The sequence below is a fragment of the Fringilla coelebs genome, assembly GCF_963513975.1.
Source record: "Fringilla coelebs genome assembly, chromosome: 6".
In the NCBI taxonomy this organism is placed as follows: domain Eukaryota; kingdom Metazoa; phylum Chordata; class Aves; order Passeriformes; family Fringillidae; genus Fringilla; species Fringilla coelebs.
The window spans coordinates 6,948,873-6,974,361 of NC_140034.1; the positions used below are offsets into that span (position 1 = coordinate 6,948,873).

The following is a 25,489-nucleotide window of genomic DNA, read 5'->3' on the forward strand; positions in this document are numbered from 1 at the left end:
AGATGTGACTGGGCACAAGGGACCTCACAGCCCATACACTGCAGAACACACTGTAGAGGGAAAAATAATCTGCAGCATCATTCCCAGTGTCCAAAAGGGAAACTGAGGCACAAAGAAATCCACTGTTTTTCATGGGAGAGAGTATACCTGAGGTGTCACTGCCCTTTGTGACAAACACTCCTTGCAAACACATACCAAAGACAGACAAGCTGTTCAACTGCTTTGGACAGGCTGACTGGTGACATCTAAATCCATGGCTTTAAAATGCTCCCAAGGAGGTGACATTTGCCTGGGAAGAAGCTTCTCATACTCTGAAATATGTGGGCTGTGTTGGCTGCCTACAAATTCTGGGCAGGACGTACCACCCCGGCTGCAGCATTAAGGATGTGAAAACTAAAGACCTGGTCAGAGGTTGTGACAGGACAAGGAGTAACGGTTTTAAACAAAAAGAGGGTTGATTTATACAAGAAGACTTTACAGTGAGGATGGTGAAACACTGGCTAGAGAGGTGGTGGATGCCCCATCCCTGGAAACATTGTCAGTGAGGTTGGACAGGGCTCTGAGTAATCTGGTCTAGTGGAAGAACATTCCTGCTCTTTTAAGTATAAAAAATGGTATGAATTTAACAGAATTAAGACCTACTAGTGTAAGGACTTCTGGGGGTAAAGTTCCACATTTGCAATCTGGTGTTGATTGGATTCTGTCACTCAGAGCCACAGCATCTCTTTTGCTCTCCTCCTTGAAAGATCATCTCAAAGTGGCATTTTGCTGACTTGGTTTCAGTCAGTACATCCTTCCCACCTCCCCCTTCTGTTCCCCAGGCTGGCTGCATCAGTCAAAATCCTTTTCCCACCCTGCAGTGTTTTGTTCTGGTCACTTGCTGAGGTTTCTACTGTCTCACCGTGTCCGAGTACAGCCCTGATTTCCTGCTGGCTGCAAAGGAAGGAAGTTTGCCACTTTCGAACCCTGTCTCTAATCCTGAGACTGAAGCACAGCCAGACTCCATCAGAGAAATTCAGTGAAGGAAATGACTTCACACCAAGGAGATGTTTTGCAGGTGTTCACAGCTCTGGCAAAGAGTTTGTAGGAGCTTATAGATATTCTACATGAGAAATCTCTACACACAGAAAAGGAGGGACACATTGCTTGAAATTGCTTTCATACTACAGTTTTGAGGTTTATTGAGGACACAAAACAATTTGCAGGTTTCCCATAATAACTCTAATGCCAATTGACAATATCAGAAGGACGGTGAGGTGCAATTTGAAACAAAACATGAGGACTTCTTAAAGGGTAGTTAAACTCAGCAAAAAACCTGCTCCTGATGCTGTTGGACATAGCAATCTCTATTCAGAACTACAGAAGGTAGGGTGATCTTCCTATTCAGTCATAGTACAGCTTTTACAGATAAAAAAAATTACATCAACCAATAAATTACAGATTAAATTAAATCTGTCTCAGTATGGACAGGACACATGGGGTAGTTTCAACCATGCATCCCTGTACATGAAGGTGACTGCTTTCAGGAGACAAGGCACTGAGTGGGGGGAGACAGGTGCAGGTATTACTCTGAGCAGCAGTTCTCTCCTAATGGCTATCTGAGAAGGTGTCTGTTTGTGAGTTCCTTTGGGCCTCTCCCACTTGGCAAATCTTCCTGCGTTCACTTAATTTCCCATTTTGCTCAGGGGAGAAATGAGGGATGAATGTGAGTGTGTCCTCCTGCAGGTGGAAACCAGGGAACAAAGGCACTTGTGTGGCTGTGGTCACCAGGGGCTCTTGTGGCAGCTCCCAGGTATCCCCCTGGTTTGTAAAGAGTGGGTCTGAGGAGGTGTAAAGTGTCCTGTGGAGCGTCTGCTCTCTCCTGTGCTGGACTTGTCTCACCCACCATTACTGGACACTGCACAGCTTTCCTGCAAGCACATCTGGCTGTCCCCCAGCTCTGTGTGCACCCTCAGAGGAGCAGATCTCAGGGAGCTGTGGGAACACCCTTCCTTAACTCCCTCTTTCCCACCACCTCAGCCAGGGGCTTACTGAAACCAAACCATGATTGCTGTGTTTTGGCTTGGCCCCTCCGACTCTGGAAATTGTCAGGAGAGATGCCTTGGGCTCTGCAGAGTCTCACTGATTCCACATGAAGCCATTTCCCCTCCAATCCCTGGACAAAAGCAGATGGTTCTGCACATAATGTGCATCTATCTTTTTTTTCTTATTTTCAGGAATTGTCCCTTGTGAGGTAAGTTTTTTTGGTTTTTTTTCAACAAAATAGCTCCAATAAAGCAAAGCACTGAAATACATGCTCAACTGTAATAGTCCACCGATATTAAGCAAAACACTTAATCACGAGCTTAAGTCCTTGGCTGAGTCAGGGCTGAGTATGCATTCTCCCTAATTTCAAGGTAGTGATCTGAATATTTATTTCCATTTCCTTGGCCTTGAGACCTTTTTCTTTGACTGTTATTCCTGAATGACTGCAGGGTAAGATTAACTAATGGGGCTGGGAGGGGGAGGTGGTGGAACTGTTGGTAACTGCATTTATGTTACTGGGAAGAAGCTAAACCCCAGATGAATCAGGCTGTTGTGGAGGAGGCAATGCCTTTGTGGGGTGTTTCCACACCCCAGTGCCTGCTCAGTCCATGTGCACTTTGTGCAGGGAGAAAGGTCACATAGAGTGAAAAGCTCATGAGGAGGAAAGAAAACTGCAACATTTCTTTTTACCACGGGACTTGCTATTGTAAGGCTGTGGGTTTTCTACAGCATGAGGCGAGGGGATTCAGCCTCATACACCCAGAAAAGTCAGTGAGCAGCAGCATTACAGGGAGAGATCAAATTCTGGGCTGATTTACACCCTCCAGAATGCTGGAGGCACCTAGGCTATGAAGCTGGGGGAGAATTTATCCCCTCCTAAGCTGGCACGGGAGGTCAGTAGGTCTCACACTCGGTGGTGGCAGTGGAGCAGATGTCACAGTCACAGCGGATGGCCACCGGGTAGGTGTAGAAGGGGTCCACGCCAGGGGCACACCGGGGCAGCTTCACCGTCACCATCCTGGTCTCGTTGTAGGTGCAGATGCGGTGGTGGGACTCGATGTAAGGAGGCTCCAGGATTGGTTTCTGCAAGGGAGAAATGCTGGCCTCAGGCAAGAATGCAAGACAAACATCTGGAGCCCCAGTTTCCTCAAGGGGATTTTGTGTGAATAGAGGAGCTACTGGATCAGGTGGAAGGGGCCGTGGAAATAGATTTTAGGCTACATCCTTCAATGCTTGCCTCTTGGAGTCCTGCCATGGAGGGGAGTGGGTGCATGTATGTGTTTCAGTTTGCTTAAAGCATAAAGCTCCAGTTAAAACCTGCTTGAAGGAAGACAAAATATTATCCCAAAAGGTGGTTTTGAGCAGAGTATGAGTGTTTCGACCAAATGCTGCCAAGAGCAGCTGCTTTCTTCCAAGAGCATTGATTTTCCATTAAACACATTCTGCTGGAAACCCTTCATGTGCACAAGCTGCCTAAGAGCAGGGGTGCATCCAGGTGCCAAAGGCTGGGGTTTTTTCTCAGCCAGACCAGTCTTCCCTGTAAGGCTGCACTTCCCACAAATCCTCATGGCTGTACACTGTGGGGAAAGCTCTCGACACAGCAGCCAGCAGAGAAGTCTGCAATTCCTCTGGAGAAAATCAGCTTTGCCAAAGACTTCAGCCATCAGAAGATGATGGAGCCTGAAGGCCTTGAAACCCACCCTGCCATGTGGTATCACAGTGACATTGGTTATGCTGAAAAATCAGTTTCTCCTTAACAGGGGCACCCATTTTCCAAAGACTCCAGGAATGGGCAGCACAGACAGGAATGGGAACCCACCGCCTAATACCTCCCAGCCAGGAGACATTTTCTTTCTTTGCCTCTGTGCTGTGCAAAGAGCCCTCACTGGCAACCAAGAAGGATGGAGTGGGAGAGAACAAATACAACATTTCAGCAAGAAGATGTGCAGAAACCCTCCCTCTTACCAAGGCCCATCCAAACACATTGTGGTGCCTTCTGGAAGCTGTTGAACCCACAGCCAGGTGCATCCAGCTGAGCTACACCCCAGGGGTACTGCAGTACAGCAGGAGAGGTGGCAAGGTCTGAGCTGGGGAGTAGGGGGAAGCAGGGATCGAGAGATCCCTCACAGGCACCTTATCCCAGCATGGAATCTGCCACTGGTGGCCCTTCCCCTCATCCCACCAAGTAATGAAGAAGAGGAGTCGAGAGATCCCTCACAGGCACCTTATCCCAGCATGGAATCTGCCACTGGTGGCCTTTCCCCTCATCCCACCAAGTCACGAAGAAGGGGAGTCAGGGTTGGCAAACAGACCCGGCTCCTCCTCGGGTCACTTATGTAGAGTCCTTGTCTTCAAGTGGACAAAATCCCTCTGAGTCACTTGAGGTTTTCTGAATAAATTAAACTGGGATTGGCCCCTTGAGCTTTCCAGTTGCTGAACGGCAAAGACAGTCAGAAACTTGTTCTCTGACGTGTGTGTGGATGAACTTATGCTCCTTCTTTCTCCCTCTGTACACCCCTAAAACTTAAGCACTTCATATTTATACAGGGCTGTGACTTAAAATGTGACCAAATTAGAAACAGACATTATCTTTGGGATCTGCATTTTGGAACAAAATATATTGCCCATTAATCGGGAGCTCCATCCTAATCTCCAAGGAATACTTTTTTCCAAGCGAAGTAATAAAGTCCCCCTCTCCTTAAGTGTTCAAGCTGTAAGAGGCTTTCAGACTGCGTAGTAAGAGCATTACATAAGTGCTTCATTAATATCATCACACGGCCTCCATTCCCCTGCGGGGCAGTGGCAGGAGGGAGGGGGCAGCCAGCGACAGACGCTGACATGGCAGCCAGGGGCCACGGCCACGGGGGGTGGGTGTCTTCGGAGGGGTTTTTTGTGGGGGCAAACACCAGCCAGGAGTGTCCCTGTGCCACAGCCTCACCTCCCAGGTCTCGCAGCGTCCCCAGCAGGCGTCGGTGGTGACCCGGAGCCCGCGGCAGCCGGGTTTCCTGGCCAGGAAGGTGAATTCCCTCACGGCGCAGCCCACGAACGTGCGCAGGTCCAGGGCCGAGGCCTTGGCGGCGGCGGCGCGGCCGGGCAGCAGCAGGACGAGGAGAGCTCCGGGGATCAGCCAGGGCAGCTTCATGCTGAGGGGAGAGGAGGGCAGGGTTGGGAGAGCCAGCAGAGCCCAGCAGGGCCACTGCCAGAGGTGCAAGTGGATGGGCTCAGCTGAAGCGGGGGTTGCCCTTCCTCCCTTCAGACCTCATCCTCGCTCAGCCTGGGAGAAGATGGGCAGGTGGAGGAATGAGGGGTCACTGTTCCCAGAAGTGGAAAATCTCAGTAAAAAGGTCTGTCACAGAATGCAGCAGGGTGAAGGCTTTCCCTGCAGAGCAGTGGGAGTTTGCCTGGAAGACATAAAGTCACCAGCCCGTGCTTCAGCCCCACTGAAATCTCATCATTGCAGATTTGTTTTGCAGCATATGCTTTGCTGCCACCCTGCTTGGGCTGTCCTGAGCTCACACAAAGCCAAGATGGGAGCCAAGTATCCCCTGAATTTGTGCTATAATCTCAGCATCTCCCAGAAGTATTACTGGAGAGTAATTGAGTAAAAATAAAGGAGAGTAAAAATACTGGAATACTACCAGCTCCCAGTGCACTGGACTGGTGGCATTCCTCACCCAGCCAGAGGGGCTGGCTGTCCCTTCAGCACAGCTCACACCCAGCCCAGGCTGCCGAGCCAGTGGTCAGAGCTGGGCAGATGGGGGACATGGCCAAGGTGACCCAAAGAACCCTGAACTCCTCACACCTGAGCAGCCCAGCAACCACCAAGACCCTCCGATACATGCTGACCTTCTGTCTCAGCAAAGAAAGCGAGCAACCTCTCTGGAACAGCTCTTCTGTCAAAAAAAAGAGAGCTGGGAAGTACTCTGAGCCACAAAGCCCGTTCTACAATTCACATACTATCATTGCATTTAAATACATCTATCTTAGAAACCCCAGATTTGACGCTGAATTTCGAGAAAGTCATCTACGTCATGGGGCATGGATTGGTGTGAGCTGGTATCTGTCCTCAGCTGGACAGACCAAAATTAAGTGAGCTGGGACTGCCATTTGCCTGGCAGATGGTTGAGTCTCTAGGCTCCTCTTAAACAAAATGATTTAAACTTGCTAAATCAGAGCTTCAGATCAGCACATGATGTTTGCGTCATATATCTCACCAGGTGTACACTAGAGCCTTACATGTGATTAAAGAGAGTATGATTATATATAACCTTCAACATGGTAAAAAAATGCTAAAACTCCTTATTTTTAAAAAAATATATGTATAGCAAAATAGACAAACTTCAGAACAAATCAAACATTTATCCTTTGCCACTTTAGCAAATCCTCCTGCTTTATTCATGAGCCAGACCCATGACAGGGAGCAAACACAGACATGCACTCACCTAACTCGTTGGAGTCAGAATTCCTTTTGCAGTTTTAAATTGCAGACGGTGTTTCAGGATGTCAGAGTGAGCAGCAGGAGACCTGCACTGCAATCTCTGTTCGGCTTTGTGACCAGTAGATCTCCCCAGCAGCTGCTACTGGGATGTCTAATTGCTCAAATTTATAGAAAGGGTCTTGTCAATCAAGGCAGATCCTTACTTGAACCACCCAAGGCGTCAAAGCCATTGACTGTAAAGCAAGACTCCCCTTTCCAGCAATGATTAGCTTCAAGGGAATTATTGTTTTTGCAAGTTATTGTTTCATAACCTGATCAAAAAAGGAGTATCTCAGTGAGTGAAATTATGAGCATGCTCTGGGGCAAAATGGATCTTCTTTTCCATAATGGAATGTCAACACCTTTGTGAAGGAATTGGAAGCTGGCTCTGAAATTATCATTACCCCTCTAATTTACAAGCCCTAAATAAACATCCTCAAGGGAGACTTCTCAGATACTTGTACAAAAAATTGCCTGGATTTTTGTCAGCTGCAGAAGATCTCTTCTTTTTTTACTTGACTTCTCTGTGCAAGCAAGGGCAAGGGATGGGGGGAGGAGGTGTGAGCTTACAAGGAAAGAAAGTGTTCTTCTCTTGGTGAGCCAGGCAGCTGAAACACAGGTAAGTTCCACTGTGAAAGGAAATTTAGAAATCATTGTCCTCTGCCTTCCCTGTGCAAACCCAATTCTCAGCTGTCCACAGGACAGGGAGCACCTGAGGAAGTTGTTTCTGTGAAAAACTTGCTGGTGAGTTCATAAAAGAAGTGAAGCCACAGCCTCTCACACAATGGCCTGGAGGAAGTCAGCTCCCTCCCTTTCCACCATGAATGGACAGTGACCTCCCAGCTCCAGTACCCAGAAAAATCCAGAAAAGACAAGTGTCAGGGATTATGGACCCCTCAGGATGATGCTGTCAGAGGCAGTCGCAGCAATACAACCCAGCCATGAGAAGAGAAAACACAGGGGAAACCTTGGTTCGAATAAAACCCATGCTACAATGTTTTAGAGGGAAAAACAAAATAAGTAGAAATCAAAAAAAAAAAAGATTAGAGGAAAAAAATCACAGCAACCAAGCAAAACAGCATCTGTTGATGTCCAGAACATGCATCTTATCAAATATGAAGCAGTGATTACTATGAGCTTGTTAATTTACCTTACAAATATCCCATACATACTTCTGATGGATTGCATTCAGGCTTTCTGTAGTATGAGCTATAGAAAACACAAACTGCCATTGTGGGAATGAGATATTGAACCATTCAGGACCAAACAAGGTACACCACAATGGTGCTCTCCCTTTTTCAGGGTAAATAACCCATGGCTCGAGGTCCTTGTTTCACTGCCAGGGTCAGCAGCACACATTTGGTGCAGCAGCAGAGCTCCCACTTGTTCTCAAAGCCCTGGGTACCCCAGAGCACTTGCTGAGTTTCATTATTCATCTTGGAGCAGCCACACAAGCTGGAATGTAAAAGGCTGTTTATTTACTCTCAAGGTCTACCTTTTCTGTCTAAATTAAGAAACAGTGATTGGAACAAGTGAAAGAGGGAAGGGACTGCCTGAAAAACAGAAAAGCAGCAGGCATTTAGTGCTGTTGCCATATTGCCATCATGACATGGGAAGCAACTGCTTCGAATAATTAATTCACTTAACAGACACCAAAAGAATAAAAAAAAGAAGGAACAGAATGTTTAATAAAAATTTGAAAAGTTAAGAGGGAGGGGTTGTTTATAATCCATCCCAGTACTCTCCCTCATTGTTGTTCCCAGTCTCATTGGCAGTAAATGACTCCAGTTTCAAGTGAAGGGTGATCAGATGAGATTTTGGAGGTGGAATGTTTAATGGAGGTGTTGTAAATGTCTCCATCAGATCACCAGACAATGTCCCAGACACCTTTTTCCACCACTGAAACCAACAGGGAAAAGCAGAAATTCAAAGACAAATGACATCACAGGGAAGTCAAGAGGATCAGCCAAAGTCTTGTCACTGATCTGAAATGATCACTTTCCACTAAAATAAACCTAAAACTACTTTTCTATAATTTTCACTGACCAAAAATAAAGCTAGAAAATAAACTTCTAAAGCTTTTTCAAGAATATACAGTTTAAAAGTTCCTGACTTATAGGGAAAGCATGAAAAGTAAAAATTCTGAACTTAAGTCCCCTTTATTTGATTCTGGAAATGTACCAGCAAAAATGAGCCCAAGATTAGAGGCAGGTACAGGAAATACGTGCCAGATGGCAGATGAACCTGCTTTGACAGATCCCTCTTCTTCCATGGATTAAAAAACCAGGTGCTGGAGTTTTTGTGTAATTCAGCTTGGTTTCAGTGACTCCAGCTAAGTAAGATCCTGTTCTCTCATCTCCATTTGTACTGAACGGCCTCTTAGAGTGAAACAAAAGAAATTGCAGACTCTCACTTACTCTGTCTCTAGAAAATCCTGTCTGTTTGTGGGACAGACACCAATTCCTGAAGGATTTGCGTTGTGTTGTGTGAAAAGACTGAGTGCTGACTTTTTCCCACACAGTCTTTCCTGTCTTACTATTCTGTGAGTTTATCTCCTTTAAGTTAATCAATAAATACACCAGTAGTATTTCAGATTGGGTTGATCATGAGAAAGGAGCTGAGATGAGCTGTTTAATAGACAGACCAAGGGAAATACCAATGCTGAGTGGCTGCACACAGTAAGCACTGCACAGAGCCATGTAGGCTGTGGCCAAAAGAAGCTGGTGACCATTCAGTCAGGAGAAGTCAGTGACTGGACAGGAGATATTTAATGCACTGCACACAGCAGGGGCTTGGAAAGGAGGGTGTTAGTTCAAAAGCACCACAGAAGGAGAAATGGGTGAGGAATCAAGGTGGTGTGGGATGTCTGGCCAAGTTCACAGGAGGTGGCACCCAAGAGAGATTAGGGTTCAGTTTAGAATAGAGTCATAAAACTATCAGGTAGGATACATAGCTATAAATGTTAGATGTAATTTGATGAACTCACAGAAAAAAATAGCACTAGAATCACTTTTCCCTATACAAGTTAACATTAGACTTTATGTCAATAGATTGTTTACTGTTTGCTGGTAGATTTGAGAAAAAGATAACCTTTATGTCCTGAAACCAGCATTTCATACAAGTGCATTAAGATTGTTTAATCCATCCCCACAGCTGCTGCATGTTTGTCTTGGAGAGTGACTTTCTGTCATTTTCTACATTCTGAAAGAAGGCAAAGAGTTGGTTTGTAAAGGGACAGACAAAGCAGGTTTAACCTTGAGAGGGCATGGCTGATCTGTAAATGAAAATCAAAGGCAGCAAGTAAAGCTCCTTGAAAGGCTCTGATAGAAACAGTGCCAAGTGCAAGCACAGGGAGCAAAATGCAGCCATCAGGAAATGTGTTCCTGGGCAGGAATGAGATAAATGTGGGCTCTCCCTGCTAACAATGGCACACCAGTCCCCACTGAAGGTCCCGGGCACACAAAGCCACTTCTGCTTTAAAAGACTTTCTGCTCATTTTGCTTCCTGAGCTTAACACAACACGAGCTGGCACCGACTGAATGAGCATTAGGGGGACAAGAATGTCGTCAGGAAAGAGGATTTCTTGAGGCTGCTGTGGCAGTAAATCTCACCACACTCAGTACTCAGGGGAATGAGCCCTCTTGCAGAGGAGATAAACACTTCTTGCAGCTTGTGGGGGTACCTGTGTTAGGAATGGCAGAACAGCCCAGTGTGCACACCTGTAAAATTCAGCCCTGAAGATCTGAAATGCTGGGGAAAAGCTCTGTGCTGACTGCAGCAGAATCCCAGCTGTTTCAGCACAGACACTGCCTCAGCAGCACGGCTGTTATAAGGAATCTGTCAGACACTATTCTTCTTTTCCTTTTCCATCAGACTTGGAAAATGAAGTCCAAGGGTGAAGCTTAACAGTAACAAAAAACACTAATCCACAGTTTGCTTGAGGCACATCTATCCCGAAGAGATAACACTCTTCTGCTAAAAAAGGCCTGTAGCTATGATGGATTCAGTCCAGAAGAGAACTAATGAAGGTCTACAAACATTAGAAGAGCTGAAGCTTCTAAAATGTGGTACTGCACATCTCTAACATACAGGTATTCACCCTAAACAAGGTAATTCCAGTAAAAATAAATCCATAGCAGAACTGCAGGTTCACTTCAAAACCTTATGATAACCTGAGTTGATACTATATGGACAAAAACCTGATTTGTTACTATGTGGACAAAATATATAGTTTGAACACATTTACTAAAATTCCTTTTTTGTATGTTTATATACAGGCTACCTCAGAAAAGCCAGTTGCTGAAACCTCAGACTTTGAGCAAAATGCTTCGCAAGCTGAAATCAGAAGGAAAAAATATAAAGGCCAAAAAGGAAGTAAAGACTCTCTATTGTCAAGAAAATAACAGGTTCAAACAAAATTCATCCTGACCCAAGGGCAAAGGATAGCAAAATTTAAAATAAAATATGTTAAAATTAAAAAAATAAAATAAAAGATAGACTGGACCAGTTTGTCTGATATCTGTCCCAGTCTAACTTCTGCAAATATTGATCCCAGAGTCCTACTCTACTGTGGCTGTAAGTTACATGTTGCAAAGATTAACAACTGCTGAAGACACATTTCTGAAGGATTGATTGGCAGGAAGAATTTACCTGCAACAGGGGCATTGCTGTGGAGTTCCCTGAAGGTTCAGGGGTTGTGATATATACAATGGTGAGGGGACAAACACAAAACCACATATCCAGAATGGATGAGGAGGAGAGTAAAGGCACACCACTGAGCCCAGGCTGTGGAACTCCTTTGTCATGGTCCTTAGGAAAGTAAGGAGACTCATTTCTTAAGGCTGCTCTGGAAAGGTGTATTTGTCAAGCATAGCTCCTGATAGTAAGCAATGAAACACCACCACACTGTTGGTAACATCCTTCTCCGTTTGCTCAGACACTTCGGAAGCATGTGCACCCTCACATTTTCTTCCCTATTAAACTGTCCCTTCATGGTGATGATGCTGATCACATTCAGCCCAGAATCTGGATTCAAGAATTCAAATCCAATGGAACTGGCTGAATATTGATGGGAGAGAGACCTGGGCTCTCTAATTGTACACCAGGGAATTGCCTGGAGATTTGATCGGAGTTCATTGCAGCGTAGAAAATATTTTTCCAATAAATACAGATGCTATACAAACTTTATGTGGCTGACAATAACCACTTTAGCTCAAGTCCCTTCTGCACTCCATAGCTTTCCTCTAATAGTCTTTTTTGAAAAGATATTTTAGTCTTTTAGGACAGACTAATGAGCAATGACAGAGCGGCTCTGGGCTCAGAATTTGAAGATGAAGCTTCTTAATCAAAACTTCAGAAGTTCAAAGATCCATTACTTTAATTCAATAATTTCCCTACTGTTCATGGCCAGTGCACAGGAGAACAGACACCTTGTGTGACTCACATCTCCCCCAGTGCTAATGCTCCCTTTTTAACATTGCCTTCGTGATGAGTGAAGTTTGCAAATTGGACAAAGCTGGAAATGAAGTTTCCTGAAACAAAGCTACTGTCTCTTCCTGTGAATTCTGTCAGAAAAAAACTCATAGAAGTATTAAACTAATCCAAATCCAGCCAGGGAAACAAACAGGATGAGAGTTCCAAACCCCAGAGAGGCATTTGGCCAAGTCAAACCTCGGCACAGCATAGACCCAGACAGTAACAGGCAAGAAGTGGCAGAAGCAGATAGAACCAAATCTTCCAGCCTGAACTCTTTTCATCCCCTGGGGAAATGTGGATCTCAGACAACACTTTGGATCCTCAGACTTTTTCCAGTGTCAGTTCTTCACCCTATTCCCACTGATTTTAACAAGTTCCTTGTGGATGGAGATTCACCCCATGTCATGGGACCAGCAGGGCTCACAGAGGCCAGGAGGAAAAATATGTTCCAGCAGACCAAAAACAAACTCCACCACCATACACAGACAGCTGAGGTACCAGAGGCTGCCCAGGTTTCTGTTGTCTATCTCGAGTCACCACCTTATCAGCAACTGAAGAATTACCAGGAGAGGAAGATAAGAAGAGTGAGAGATAACAAAGATCCATCTTTCACCTCTGAGCATCACTGCCACAGGCACATCACACTGTGACTGTCTCACCACCCTCTCAGGGAAGAATTTCTTCCTAATTAGCATCACTCATTATAGTTTACAGCTTATTTACAAATTCTGATATCACAGTAGTAACGATTTCACCTGAGCTGAAAGTTCAGGTCAGAGCCTGCACTCTCCTGCATATGGATTAATCAATAGAGATTAACTGACAAAAGTACCACAAATTCAATTTTATGGTGCTAATGCTACACACCTCTGCCTTCCTTCAAACATGCTTTTTATTCTGCAGTCTTTGTAAGCTATGTCTACTTTAATTAGATCAGACAGATAAATCCTGATAAAAACAAAACACTTTTGTCATTTAAAGACACTTTCAAACCAGACATTAATTTATAAAGATTGGACAGTCTAACAAGACAAGTTTCATGTTTCACACAGCTTCTTACAGTGTTTGACTCTGACAATGTCAGCTATATCCTCTGGAGTTCAAAGGTCAAATATGTAAATCATGGCTAAGTATAATAATTTCTTGCTTTGCTTGAAGCTGGCATTTGGCAAATAGATGTTGAAATCCAGCTGCTTAAATCCTCAATCATCCATTTAGGTTTTAACCCAGCAGTAAATGACTAAAAGGTATGTTTGCAGAGGTGTGTGCCAAACTGTACCTCAGGGATTCCCACTCGACTCAAAGTACTAAAAGACTCTGAACTTCTTGGACGTGTAAAGAATACAACATACAGATGTTGCTTTATAAGGAAAATGCATTACAAATGACTCACAGATTAAGCTGAAATGATAATAAAATGCTGGGTTTGACTCAAAACATGAGGCTAGAAAATTTAATTTAAGTTTTGCCTCTTTAATTAGCATCAAGGATCAGGTGTCCTGCAGGCTCCAGTTTCTGAACATTTTATAAAGCATCACCCAAGAGCAACAAGCACTGTAGGTTAAATTTACCAGGGTTAGCAATGGCCAAATCTCCACTGATGCTGCAAAGGGAAAACTGCTGTCTGTTTAGAAAACCCTCCTCACAGAGGCTGACCACAGAGTGGCAAGAAGACATAGAACAAACTGCAGAGCCATGGCCCAGCATTTATTGTTCTTCCTGCTTTGGGGGGCATTCCCTGCACAGAGTGGAGAGCACTGGTGGAATTGTAATGTGTCTCTAAAGAGACTGGTACCAATGGCAGCTTCTGGACATCACAGTTGCACAGCCTTTTTCAACTGAGAAATTGCCTTATTTTTTTAATCTAAGGAGCCAGAGTGTTGACAGAGATTAAAATTATCTAATCTGCTCTCTTCCTCCATTTAAGTTGTTTGAGTGCATGCACAGGACTGTGTCCAGGCAAAGGTTTTCCAAACTTTCTAATTAATATATAAGAAACAGACAGTAGCTGCAGGCTGAGCAACACAGATTTTGCCTGACCCAAGGGGAACTCTGGAATGAAAAGGATTCTCCATGTCACAGGAAAGTGGGAACTTCAAACCATGGTCCAAGGATCCCTGCTTTAAGTGTGGTCTTCTTGACATCATTGTCAAGGGGTTTTTATCACTGAAGCCATTGGACACTGAATTTTCATATAATTTTTTAAAGGCTCAGGGCATTTCATCCAGACCTGGTGTTATTCAGAATCTCTCCTCTGCCAAACCTGTTTGGCACATGCAAATAGGAGATTACTGGAGGCACTAAATACAGCTTTCCACCGCTTCTGTTGCCCTCTCCTCAGCACCTGAAGAGAATGACAACAACCTCTCTAAACCCTACCCAGAGGTCAGCCTACAATAGTCACATACAAGGACAGGTAAAACCACAGAATCATTAAGGATGGAAAATACTTTCAAGATCACTGAGTCCAACTGTTAATCCAGCACTACCAAGCCCACCACCAAACCACATCCCCAAGTGCCACATCTGCAAATCTTTTAAACACCTCCAGGAATGGTGATTTCATGTCCCCAGGCGGAAAACAGACCCACCCCACCTGGCTACAGCTTCCCTTCAGGGAACTGCAGAGAGTGAGGAGGTCTCCCCTGAGCCTCCTTTTCTCCAGGATGAGTCCCCCCCAGCTCCCTCAGCTGCTCCTCACAGGACTTGTGCTCCAGACCCTTCTCCAGCTCTGCTGTCCTTCCTGTTCCAACCCCTCAATGTCATTCTTGTAGTGAGTGTCCCAAAACTGAACCCAGGGTCTGAGGTGCCGCCTCACCAGTGCCCAGAACAGAGGACAATCACTGCCCTGCTCCTGCTGGCCACACTGCTGCTGACACAGGCCAGGTTCCACTGGCCTTTTTGGCCACCTGGGCACACCTGGGCTCATGTTCAGCCACTGTCGATCACACCCCCAGGCAGTCAAGAGATCCAGACTGAGCTTTTCACTGACATGGCTGAGACAACCCTATCCTGTGACATCTTCAAAAATGCCTTGTCTCCTTAATTCCTTAAACATCTGATCATCTTTCAAGGCAGATAAGTGTTTGAACAGATTTTGACTGGTCTTTTCACCTCACTGTAGCACCTCCAGCTTTAAGACTTCATTCCAAACCCTCGTTTTTCCTTCTCCTCTCAGGACTGGGGCAGAGCAGCACATTCCATGCAAGGTCCCTTTTTCCACAGTCTACAAAGTGCTGGTCCACTTCCATTACAGGGTGCCAAAACAGATGGTACACACCTTGCTTCTCAGCATGACAGTGACCCTTACTGCAGTCCATACAAAATACCTCTCCTGGATGCATTTCTCCAAACAAAGCAAGTGAAATTATACTGCTTGCTTTCCATTTTTCTCTTATGTCAAAGAAGAGGTTCGCAGTGGTTTTTTTGCAAGACACCATGTTTTACGTAATTAATAATAATGGATAGTCTCAGAGGAGAAAATTTTTAGTAACAGCAGTCATGAAATGACAACTGCACCAGGAAAGGGCAGTTCCCTGCTCCTGAAAGAAAAAAAAACTTTTCCATTTCCCCAGCAGCAGAATAACATCTTTTGAACAATGAGGCCCTGTTCATAACCAAATTCTTTTGTAGGCAGACATTGTGTCTAGACAGCCTCAGAAAAACTGCCTCACTTAACATCCCAGGGCTGGGTTCATTACATGTGCTGAAGTGTTTACCTGAATGCTCAGGTACAGATTACAAATTATGCAGCAGACATTTATTCAGTTTTTTTCTGGAGCTGATGGGTGTCATTGTAAAACAGGCAGGAAACAAAGTGGGATCACACATTCCCTCTGAAGCTCATATCCATAAAAGCTTTCTAGAGGTCACGCAGACAATGTACACACAATAGTGGATGATGTGAATAGCATCCATTTACTGCAGGAAGAGGAAATGAGTCCATGTCACCCCTGTTAGTACTGACCACTTTCCCACATAGACACAGCAGATTTGTCCAATCTCCTCACAGATCTTTGTTTTACTTTTGGTGACAGCAACAGGGCTTCCATCATTGACTCTGGCAGGAAGAGAATTAAGTCCTGCAGTTTACAGAAGAGCTGTACTTAATCTGTCTCATCGTGTTTCTGTACTTGGAAGAGGCAAGATCTCCATCATTCAAGCTCATATCGGTGCAGTCATGGTAAAAATAATGACAATAATCTTTAAAAAGACCCCAAACCTTAGCCTTGGATAGAAAACATCTGATTTATCCTTGATATTTAAACAAAATCCCCTTCTGCAGAGGGACAAACTCTATTCCAGACTAACACAAACCTGTTTTCTGTATATCCTCCTCCAGGCATCTGATTCTTTGGGAAGTGAAGAACTCAGGCAAGTGTGTGGTGGGATGGAAAACCCAAGGACTGTGGATCCACTGGAGAGTGGGTGAGGGTTACCCATAGCCCTTTCCCCTCAGGGAAGGGAGGAACCACATAGGGAGTGGGGATGTCCTCCCTGCATCACTCACACAGCCACCCCACTGCCACAGGGATGCCAGAAACCTTCTCCTCCTCCTCTCACCTCCCCAGTCCTCGTTCTGAGGGCAAAGAGATAACAGCCCCAGCTCTGCAGAGGGACACTTCCAGAAGGTGAGACACTACTTGGAAAATGTATTAGCATGAATGGCCTGATGGGGAAAATGGATGGGAATGAGAGAATGTGAACACATGGAAAACAATTCAAGGTTCAGTAAAGGAAAATACATTTTAAAGCTGTTTTAGGGAGTTCATCTGCTGCCAAGTCAGGCAGCACAGAAGGAGACAAGCCAGTGTGGAAGTAAGGTCACAGAAGTTTAACTACCAGCATTTCCATAGCAAGCTTGAAATCACTGATGCTAAGCCTTACCTGTATTTTGTTCACCCTGGCTACTGAAAGAGAATATTGTGGTAGGAATGCTTTCTTTTCATCTGATTTTTCTGTTTCTGATCAATAAAGCACTGGAATATAAAACTGAAGCCGTTTCTGCCTTGCACTACCTGCCACAATGAATGAAGGTTGGCCCAACAGCAATCCCGTGAAATCAGGCTTATGTTGAAGCAACAACTTAAGCATTAGAAATCAAGTTTTATTTATTGCTGCAAGATCTGGATTCCATGCCCACACTCCCTGCTGCACTGATGATGCAATCAAAACAGGATATTCTACATTGGTGACTAATTGACACCCAAAAAAACACCAAAAAGCCACTATGACATTAAATGGCTTATTTATAGAGTCTGTTTTCCTAGACAATTAATTCAAGCATATAAATTTAACTATTAGATTTCAAATCCTAGTAATAGTAATAGATTGGATATTGTTCCAATATGTATAATATATTTTATACAGCATATATATAATTGTCAATGATTTTGGAAAGGATTGGTAAATTAGAATAGGAACTGAGAAGCAGTTTGATTGGGGATTTAACAGAAATATAAATTACATTAATTTTTATTGGAAGGGGATAGGAAAAATTGTGTGTGTGTGTGTGTGTTTTTACAGTTTAATTTAGTTAATCTCTTTTCCAAGCAACTGAAATCATAGGGTAAAGGTTACATTCTGGGCACACCTGATTCCTGCTGGAACAGTGCTCTTTTGCACCTGAATGCCAGGTTTGGTAAGTCTGAAGCACTTGATGTAAACCAGGGGGATCTTTGTTGCTAAAGTGTATTTGAACTGCAGAGAGAGTCACTAACTCACACCCAGTGCAAGAAAACCAGATGAAATGTTCAGGGAAAAAAAAAACAGCTGAAAAATTGGAAGTTGAGGGACTAAAATTCCATGGGACAAGTGGCCACCTCTGCTCTCCTAAATTCAGACAAAAACCAAGCAAGCAAGAACTCTTGCATGTGCTTGGCCTGTCTAAGCTGTATTAGCAGAAGAATCCAAAAGGTTTGTGCTGCTTGTGCACTTGGGATCTTTGCAAACATTGATCAGAGGACTTTTCACAACGGTGTGTAGTGAGAGGACAAGGTGGAATGGCTTTAAACTGATAGAGCGCAGGGTTAGACTGGATATTGGGAAGAAATTCTTTATTGTGAGGATGCTGAGGCCCTGGCACAGGCTGCCCAGAGATGTTGTGGCTGCCCCATCCCTGGGAGTGATCAAGACAGATTGGATGGGGCTTGGAACAACCTGATCTGGTGGAAGGACCTCTTAAAAATCCCATTTCTTTAGCTGACCACTTAAAGGCATTTGCATGGAAAAGGCTGAAGTGCCCTCTGGTCTGTAGTTATGTTCCCCTTATGACAGTCTCAACTAGAACAGCCTATTTTGCTTAAATTTAGTCCAATACAACTCCTTACACCTGTGTTTGCAGCACCTAGTGGAGCACAGGAGAAAGAGGGGCTGGGGGCACCACAGGGCAGTGGGAAATATTCTTTTCTTTGTATTCCTGAGTCATTTTTGTCTGGCCAGAATTGATGTTTGGAATGTGCATAACCACTAACCGTGACAATTACTGTCTGATGAGTGTCATGGAGAGCAAATAGCAATAATATCCCCTTGTGCTTGTGAAATAGTCTGTGGGCTAACAAACTAATTACCACTGTCTGAATTCCACATTTCCTTCCTCCAGAAATTAAGAGTGCCCTTTGCCAAGTTGCAGTTTACTCCAAGATCTGGCACCTGCAGATTTCAGCCTGGTGCCTCCAAGATGCCTGAAATGGAAGATTAGTAATGCAGATGCCCATGTTGGTTGTAGACAGTTAAATAAATATACAGTGATTTTCCACTCATGCACATCATAAACATTGTCAAGTATGTGAAAAAGCAGGGGAATTGGTGCACAGCCTTTGGGATCAGCATAAGCTGCAACCCCACTCAGCACACTTTGCAGAATTCATATAAAACCTAAAACTGAGCTGGATCAGTTGTCCAGTTTGCTCACACAGCTCAACCTCGTGTGCTGAAGGTTCAAAAGGCAAAGATTCAAACCTGACCCGAGCCTGCTCAGTTCACAAAAGGTTTGCAGGTAACCTCTGCCTTTACTGCTGGAGGGCTGCACAGATCCTTGTGCAAACACAAGGTCTTTCCTCCCTGGCTGTCAGGGCCATTCTGCCCCAGTGTGCTCCTGCTGTGGCTGGGGCTCCAGCAATACTCGCTGCGGGGTCACTGCTTCCTCTGCCAGGGAAGTGCACCGGTTTCTTACACAAGGAAAAGCTTGCAAAGTAAGAATTTTGACAAGGTTCAGCTGGTGTGTAGAATATTCTTTTCTCATTCTCTTTTTGGAAGCCCTTCCCAGATGCAGGGATAATGCCAAGTTCCCAGACACTTTCAGTGTGCATCAAAGTATGAAGCACTATAAAAATCCAGACATTTCTTTAAATGCATCTCAAGCTTTCCATCCTTCCTGAGTGACCCCCAGCTTCTCACACCTTCAGTGACTTCAAGGGGGGATAATACTGAATAGACAAGATGGATGGGGGGGAAACAAAACCAAACAAACATAAAAATATTGCAAGGTAAAGTTTTTGTATGACCTATTTTCATGTCATGGAAACCCCCAGAAGAGCCTGTGGTCACTGCTCACAGTGGGTTGGTACACTTGCTTTCAAGGTATTTACTAACAAATTCAGGGTATTTGTTTCATCTTCAGCTCCAGTGTTGAATCTTTAACACCACAGATGATAATTTGAGACCTTGTATCAGTGTCCAGTTTAACTCCCAAGCCATTCCTTCAGAGCACACTGAGGCACTAATTAATGCAGCCTTGGGACCAGCCTGTACCTGCACACAAAACAACTTCTGTAGGCTACACACTTGTGATCTGAGGTCCAAACTTAATGTAAGATAAACCAGACATTCTGCTGCTGTAGGAGAAAGCAAAACATCCCTGAGAAGGAAAGACCAAGATGAAAAATTAGCAAAGCAATTATCATTACTGAAAGTAGGAAACTAATTTAAGTTTTTAATTCCAATCCTGTAAAGGTTGATTTCTAACTTGCAAGTAAGAAGACAAATCCTACCCTGGAGGCCGACTTACTGCATGTTCTCTTTATTTTTTTTTTTTTTGACTTCTTTAGAAAATACTTGCCTTGCAATAAAAAGTAGAGAGACATGGAGTTGTTAAGCAGAATTGCTCTGAATATTGTCTTACAAGTATTTAAAGAGATTTGTGATAATGAGCTCTTCTAACAAAGACAGGCAAGATCCAACTGATTAAAATTAAAGTTGGGGAAAAAAATTGGAAAGAATTAAGGATTAGACTATTGGGACAAATAATGTTAAAAACGTGGTATTTAAAAATCAGATGCTTAATAAATATTTTCTCATTTTATTGAAGCAACCAGCTCTCCTACACTGCTGCTAAAGCCATTCACCTGCAGTGCCCCTTTCCAGGCTCTATCCATGGCTCTCTCCAGAGGGTTTCCCTTGATGACCTCCAGCCTTTCCCTTCACCTCCAAACTGCAAGGCAGAGCAGCACGAGCACTGCAGCACTAGAATGCTGCCAGAAAGGAACAAATTCCTTCACCAGCTGCAAAGGGGAAGGCTCAGAGGGTTCCCAAAGAACTCTGCGTGGCTTTAATGCCTCTTTCCTGCATCCTGACCTCCCTCACAGGGGGGTTGTGTGAGGTACAAGGATACTCACCATCATCAGAGGACCTCTGAAAAAAATTAACTTAATGAAAACCGAGTGTTTATTATGGTAATTCTGGCTGAAATTTAAAATTACCACCTCATTGCTTCATTTTTTGTTGTTTTTTCTCCAGACAAGATTCCTTACATTTGATACATGCAGATGGGCACTTGACTGCTCCAAGTTCACTGCTGAAAAGGCTCATGAAGTTTAGATGGGAGGAGGTGGAAAAAAAAGCCAAGCACCTGGAAAACACTTCATTGCTTCTTTATTTAGATGCACCCACAGTACAGAGCCTCTTGAGCAAGTGCAAAAGAGGAAGATAACACATTTATAGCTGGGAGCACCATTGAATTTGAGTTTCTTTGATACCACTTTTAAGAAAGTAAACTGTTTCCAAAGAATGACATTTGAATTCAAGAGTTTAAGACCTGCTTGTACTTTATCCAGAGGTGGAAGATATTTTTATTATTACTTGGATGTAGAGTAGAAGACATTTTCACAGTCTGGTTGGACCAGTCTATATATTTTCATATGCACCTTTTAATATATATAAAAACGTTTCATTTTTCCCCCCTACCCACAGATAGTTAGATGCACCCAAGTTTAAAAACAGTAATGAGACCAGAGCATTCCTATGGGGAAAAACGAACTTCTGCTGCCCTCTCCTGCTTAAACAATGAAATGCTAAAATATTAAGATCTATGAATCTAATGCTAACCTTGAAACAAAAAGCATGACAGGTCATTCGCTATACTACAATCAAAAATAGGACAACAACAAGAAATGTATTGGTACTATTTATATTTGAAAACTCCTCACGGCTCCATGAGGTTATGAATACAACATATTTACAGCAGGTGTAAATCCAAGTAACAAAAACTCTTACTCAGAGAGGTCGTGATAAAAAGCACACGCTTCTGTGGATGGGAAGCAGCACTTGGATAAAAGTTTTTAACCAAAAGCAGTTCCATTCTCTTTCAAGATGCTGTTTCAGAGAGTTCAAAATGGAAAACTGGGCTACATAAAATCTGCTGCACATACCAACTAGGAAGAACTAATTCATGGCTCATTCCAGAACTGCTAAGGGAAGCACAGGAGCCAAATTAAAAAAACTGTAAGTAAATAAAAACATTCTTCAACCTTGAGCATCATCACTCTTGTTTTCTGTAAGGGCAATTGCTTTGGGAGAGTGGTGCCACACAATTAAGAGAAAAGGGCATCTTTGTTTTCAAAGACAGAACCAAAAGGAAATTATGTCAGTTTTACTTGGAGGGAGAAGAATCTCATCTTTCCCGCTCCTCACAAAACAATGAAGAGCTTTTTAGAGCCCATAATATATTTTCTTTTCCATCGAGTGAGAGAGCCTAAGGCTGTACTTACGCATGTGTAATGCAAGTACAGCTGCTGCATTTCTTACTCAAGCAATTCTTGGCTCCAACACCCTCAATTTTTCCATATATGAGAAGAGATAAAAAAATAAATTAAACCCTTTTACTTATGCTAACAAAACCAAGATTAAATTTACTGTAACCCTGCTAGAAAATGCTCCAATGGTATTAGAATACCTTTATTTAAAGCATTCCAACCTCTGGAAGAGAGACAAAAAACACTCGAAAGCAACGAAAGGAAAACAGTACGGGAGACGTGCAAGATGAAGAAAGCAACGTGTGGTCAATTCAGAGTGTATGAGAGGAACTTTACTTGTACAGTTGTTACATCCCCATGACCCAATGCCCTCGCAGCTCCTTCCTGTGAGCAGACAGTGCTCAACCCTTCCCCCTGAGACCAATGTGGCCCAGGACACGCAGGACCACCCAACGCCTGCCGGACGAGCAGTCAAGAACAACACTGACACCAACAAAGGTGGTTTGTGGAACTCAAGAAGCAAACAAAAGTGTAATTTATGATGCACTGATCACATTTGGGCCCACGGGCTGCCTTCCTCTTCCTCCTGCAGCAGCTCCAGCAGGAGCAGCGGGAGCCCTGCGGGGCCGGACACGGCGCTGGGGCTGCGGCACACGCAGGTCCTGGCAGCAGGTGCTTCTTCAGGTGCATCACCCAGCCTTTAGAGTCAAGTGACTTCATAACAACAGCACATCATCTCCTTCTCCTTGAAGGAAGATTCCTTCTCAGAAGTGATAAATCATCAGACACTCCCCGCTGTCCCCGCGGCAGAGGCCACGAAATATTGCAACCCACCAGGTTCTGGTCAGTTTTGTATGATCAAAAGTAGAATGACATGGCAAAACCAAAAATAGTTATGAACAAACAACACTCACCTAAACTCTAAGTACAGGACAAGGTGCTTTTTCTAATTTCACATTGTTGTGTTTTACTCCACCAGGTGAAGAACATCAAGTTTTATTCCTCCATTCTTTCTCAGTTTTTCACAATGGAACATAGTCTTTGAGCATGAGTTTGAGTCCACCCTCTTGTACTGGGAAATGATCATTTCACACAGAAATCACACTAGCAAGTTTGGTTTTTTGGTAACAGAAATAAAAGACTGTCAAAATCAATGGGCTAAGGGACATGATTTGTTATAAATTTATTTAATCTTCAGTATTTCAGCTTGCACCTTTGCTTCAGCACTTTAAAATAAAATGTTTCAACTATGACAGTAACTGCCTAATTTACATTGAGTCCCGGTCAATGTTCTTAAAAGAAGCTCATAATAATCCCATTAAATCATGTTGTGTTTGGTGTTGCAAATGACTAGTTCCACTTTTTTTTTCTTTCCAGAATTAACAGTGTCAAGTTCTAACAAAGCCTTGAGTTTACAACATTCGTGTGTGCAGACCCAGGAGTACAAACTGTGACCTGATAATCCTGAAACAGTCAGTAGTCTAGGAGGGAATTCTTTTTTACTTTTTTTTTCCGTGCCTGAAAACAAGAAAACTTCAAATTCTACTGTATATTTAAATGGTAGGAAGAAAAATATACAAGCTTGTATTTATACTGTATTTCTATCAATGGCAACAGGTCATAAATTCATGTTTGCAACTATCACAAAGACTCATGAACACCAATTCATTTTTATACTGTAAATACTGCTGGATTGATGGTTTAGGATTATCAATTCACTGTTGTCATATGTCTATAACAGTTCAAAAGCATCCTGGAGAAAAATCCTGAAACACATACCTTCCGGTATAGAATAATGCAACTGCATTAGCTAAATATATACTGTACAGAAGTCTTATCAGCATTTTACCTACCAAAGATGTAAGATTCCACTTTCAAATACAAAGCAGATAGCCAATAATGTATACTTATAATACAGCCCTCTTCTTTGTTTTTGTATTTTTTTTTCGTCTTTTGTTTTAAACAATTTGGTCACAATGCACCTTTGATATAAAAGCATTTTAAACTTTATTATTAATACTCAGAACATTAGGATTTCCAGAATTTTTTTTTCAGTAGCATTTGTAGAACCACTTTTGGTAACAAATACAGTAGTTAGGAATGAGCATCCAGATGAGAATGCAGAAGTGTATTATCCAGAATCCTTTCCAGCTAAGACCATAGGGCTGGTACTGTGATGAGTAATAGTACTAGAACCACAAAAACACTAGAGTATGTTTCTTAGAGGCTACATCCTCTTTTGCTGGAACACTTTATAAATACATATTAAAAAGTAAGGCAACAACTCCAAACTGTCCAAACTGCTATCTCAACTCAATTTCCAATCAGATCCATGACCACTGGAGATCAATTTCATGCTTGTGTTGTTTAGCATGTGTCTTTATTCTTTCAGAATGGTCCAATAAGAACATACTGTAATAATTTAGCAATTGGTGTTTCTAAACCAACTCTGGTACATGTGTCCAATGCTGCATCACTAATACTGGTTAGGTACTGAAGTCCAGGGTGTTACCACTGTCTGTTTTGTTTTGGTTTTTTTTTTTTTTTTCCCATGGATTGTGGATATTAATTTGGATTTGCAATAAATAGGTGCACGAATCCAAAGCTCCCTTTCCTACTATGTTTATCACCTACTTGTTTTTTAATTCCTAATGTTCAAATTAAGGAAGCACCAGAGACAGCCTGGTACTAAAAAATGCTCACACCAGTAAACAAAACTTTTATTCAGGACCAATGTTTTTCATGGCCCTGATCTGAATGGACATTCAACTTATGAAGATATGCAAAAGGAAAAGAAAGTCAAATTACAGTAAAGTTATCCAGAGAAGGAGGATGTTACACAAACTCATAAGGAAATGACAGTCTTTTTTCTCTTTTACTATAAATACACGTAACAGTTTAGCAGAAAGACAAGCTAAATTTTAAGATTGTTCACATTTGAAAGTTGTATTATACTCTCTGCTAACGATAAATAAGGAACAGGTCCTGACAATGGAATCTGACATTGCAATTTTCATCAACAGATCTTTGAAGACTGGTTTTAAAGAAGGGTTAAAACAATGATTATGTTTGCAAAGTTCTGAGAAGTCCATCTGTTGTCCAAACTTTGGATTAAAGTCCTTATTTTTTTCCTTTACTTAGAGACAGGTATATACAGTGCTGTTGTAATAATGAAACAAATGTGAAATCTACTGTAAAGTTGCACAATACAGAAAACTGTTGCTCCATCTTCTACTACATAAATGTGTGACTCCACAGGTTAATAATGCTGTTTTGTATTTTTGTTAAGTTGGAATTATTCCATCACGTCTAAGACCTCTCTTTAATTCCAAATCCTCCAGTTTTTTCCACAGTTCTTCACGCTCTTTCTCTTTCTTCTTCTCACTGACAGATGAAATAAAACAAACAGTTAGCAGAAGACTGGAGATAAATAATATTTATGTTAAAAAAAAATATAGTTGACATTAAATAGCTGCACTAATTTTTCTGAACACAACTGCAATTTTCCTAAATTATATTTAACTTTTTTTTAATATTTTCT

The 25,489-nt window shown here is 42.9% G+C and overlaps 2 protein-coding genes across 4 annotated transcripts in view; both read right to left on the bottom strand.

Annotated features, from left to right (window-relative positions):
• Positions 1-2,919: 2,919 nt before the first annotated feature.
• Positions 2,920-5,167, bottom strand: GPHB5 (glycoprotein hormone subunit beta 5; the record flags this gene model as incomplete). Its single annotated transcript, XM_084207976.1, has 2 exons — positions 2,920-3,108; positions 4,964-5,167. 2 exons carry the CDS (start codon positions 5,165-5,167, stop codon positions 2,920-2,922), a joined length of 393 nt encoding a protein of 130 aa, XP_084064102.1.
• A 15,881-nt stretch (positions 5,168-21,048) lies between these two features.
• PPP2R5E (protein phosphatase 2 regulatory subunit B'epsilon) overlaps positions 21,049-25,489 on the bottom strand; it is a 73,247-nt gene continuing 68,806 nt past the window's right edge. For 2 of the 3 annotated variants that reach the window (XM_084207020.1, XM_084207018.1), the window contains exon 14: positions 21,050-25,332. In XM_084207020.1, the coding sequence (XP_084063146.1) occupies positions 25,233-25,332 (100 nt within the window). In that variant the 3' untranslated portion in view covers positions 21,050-25,232. Of the gene's footprint in view, positions 25,333-25,489 lie in introns of all 3 variants that reach the window. The other variant, XM_084207019.1, reaches the window with a different exon arrangement.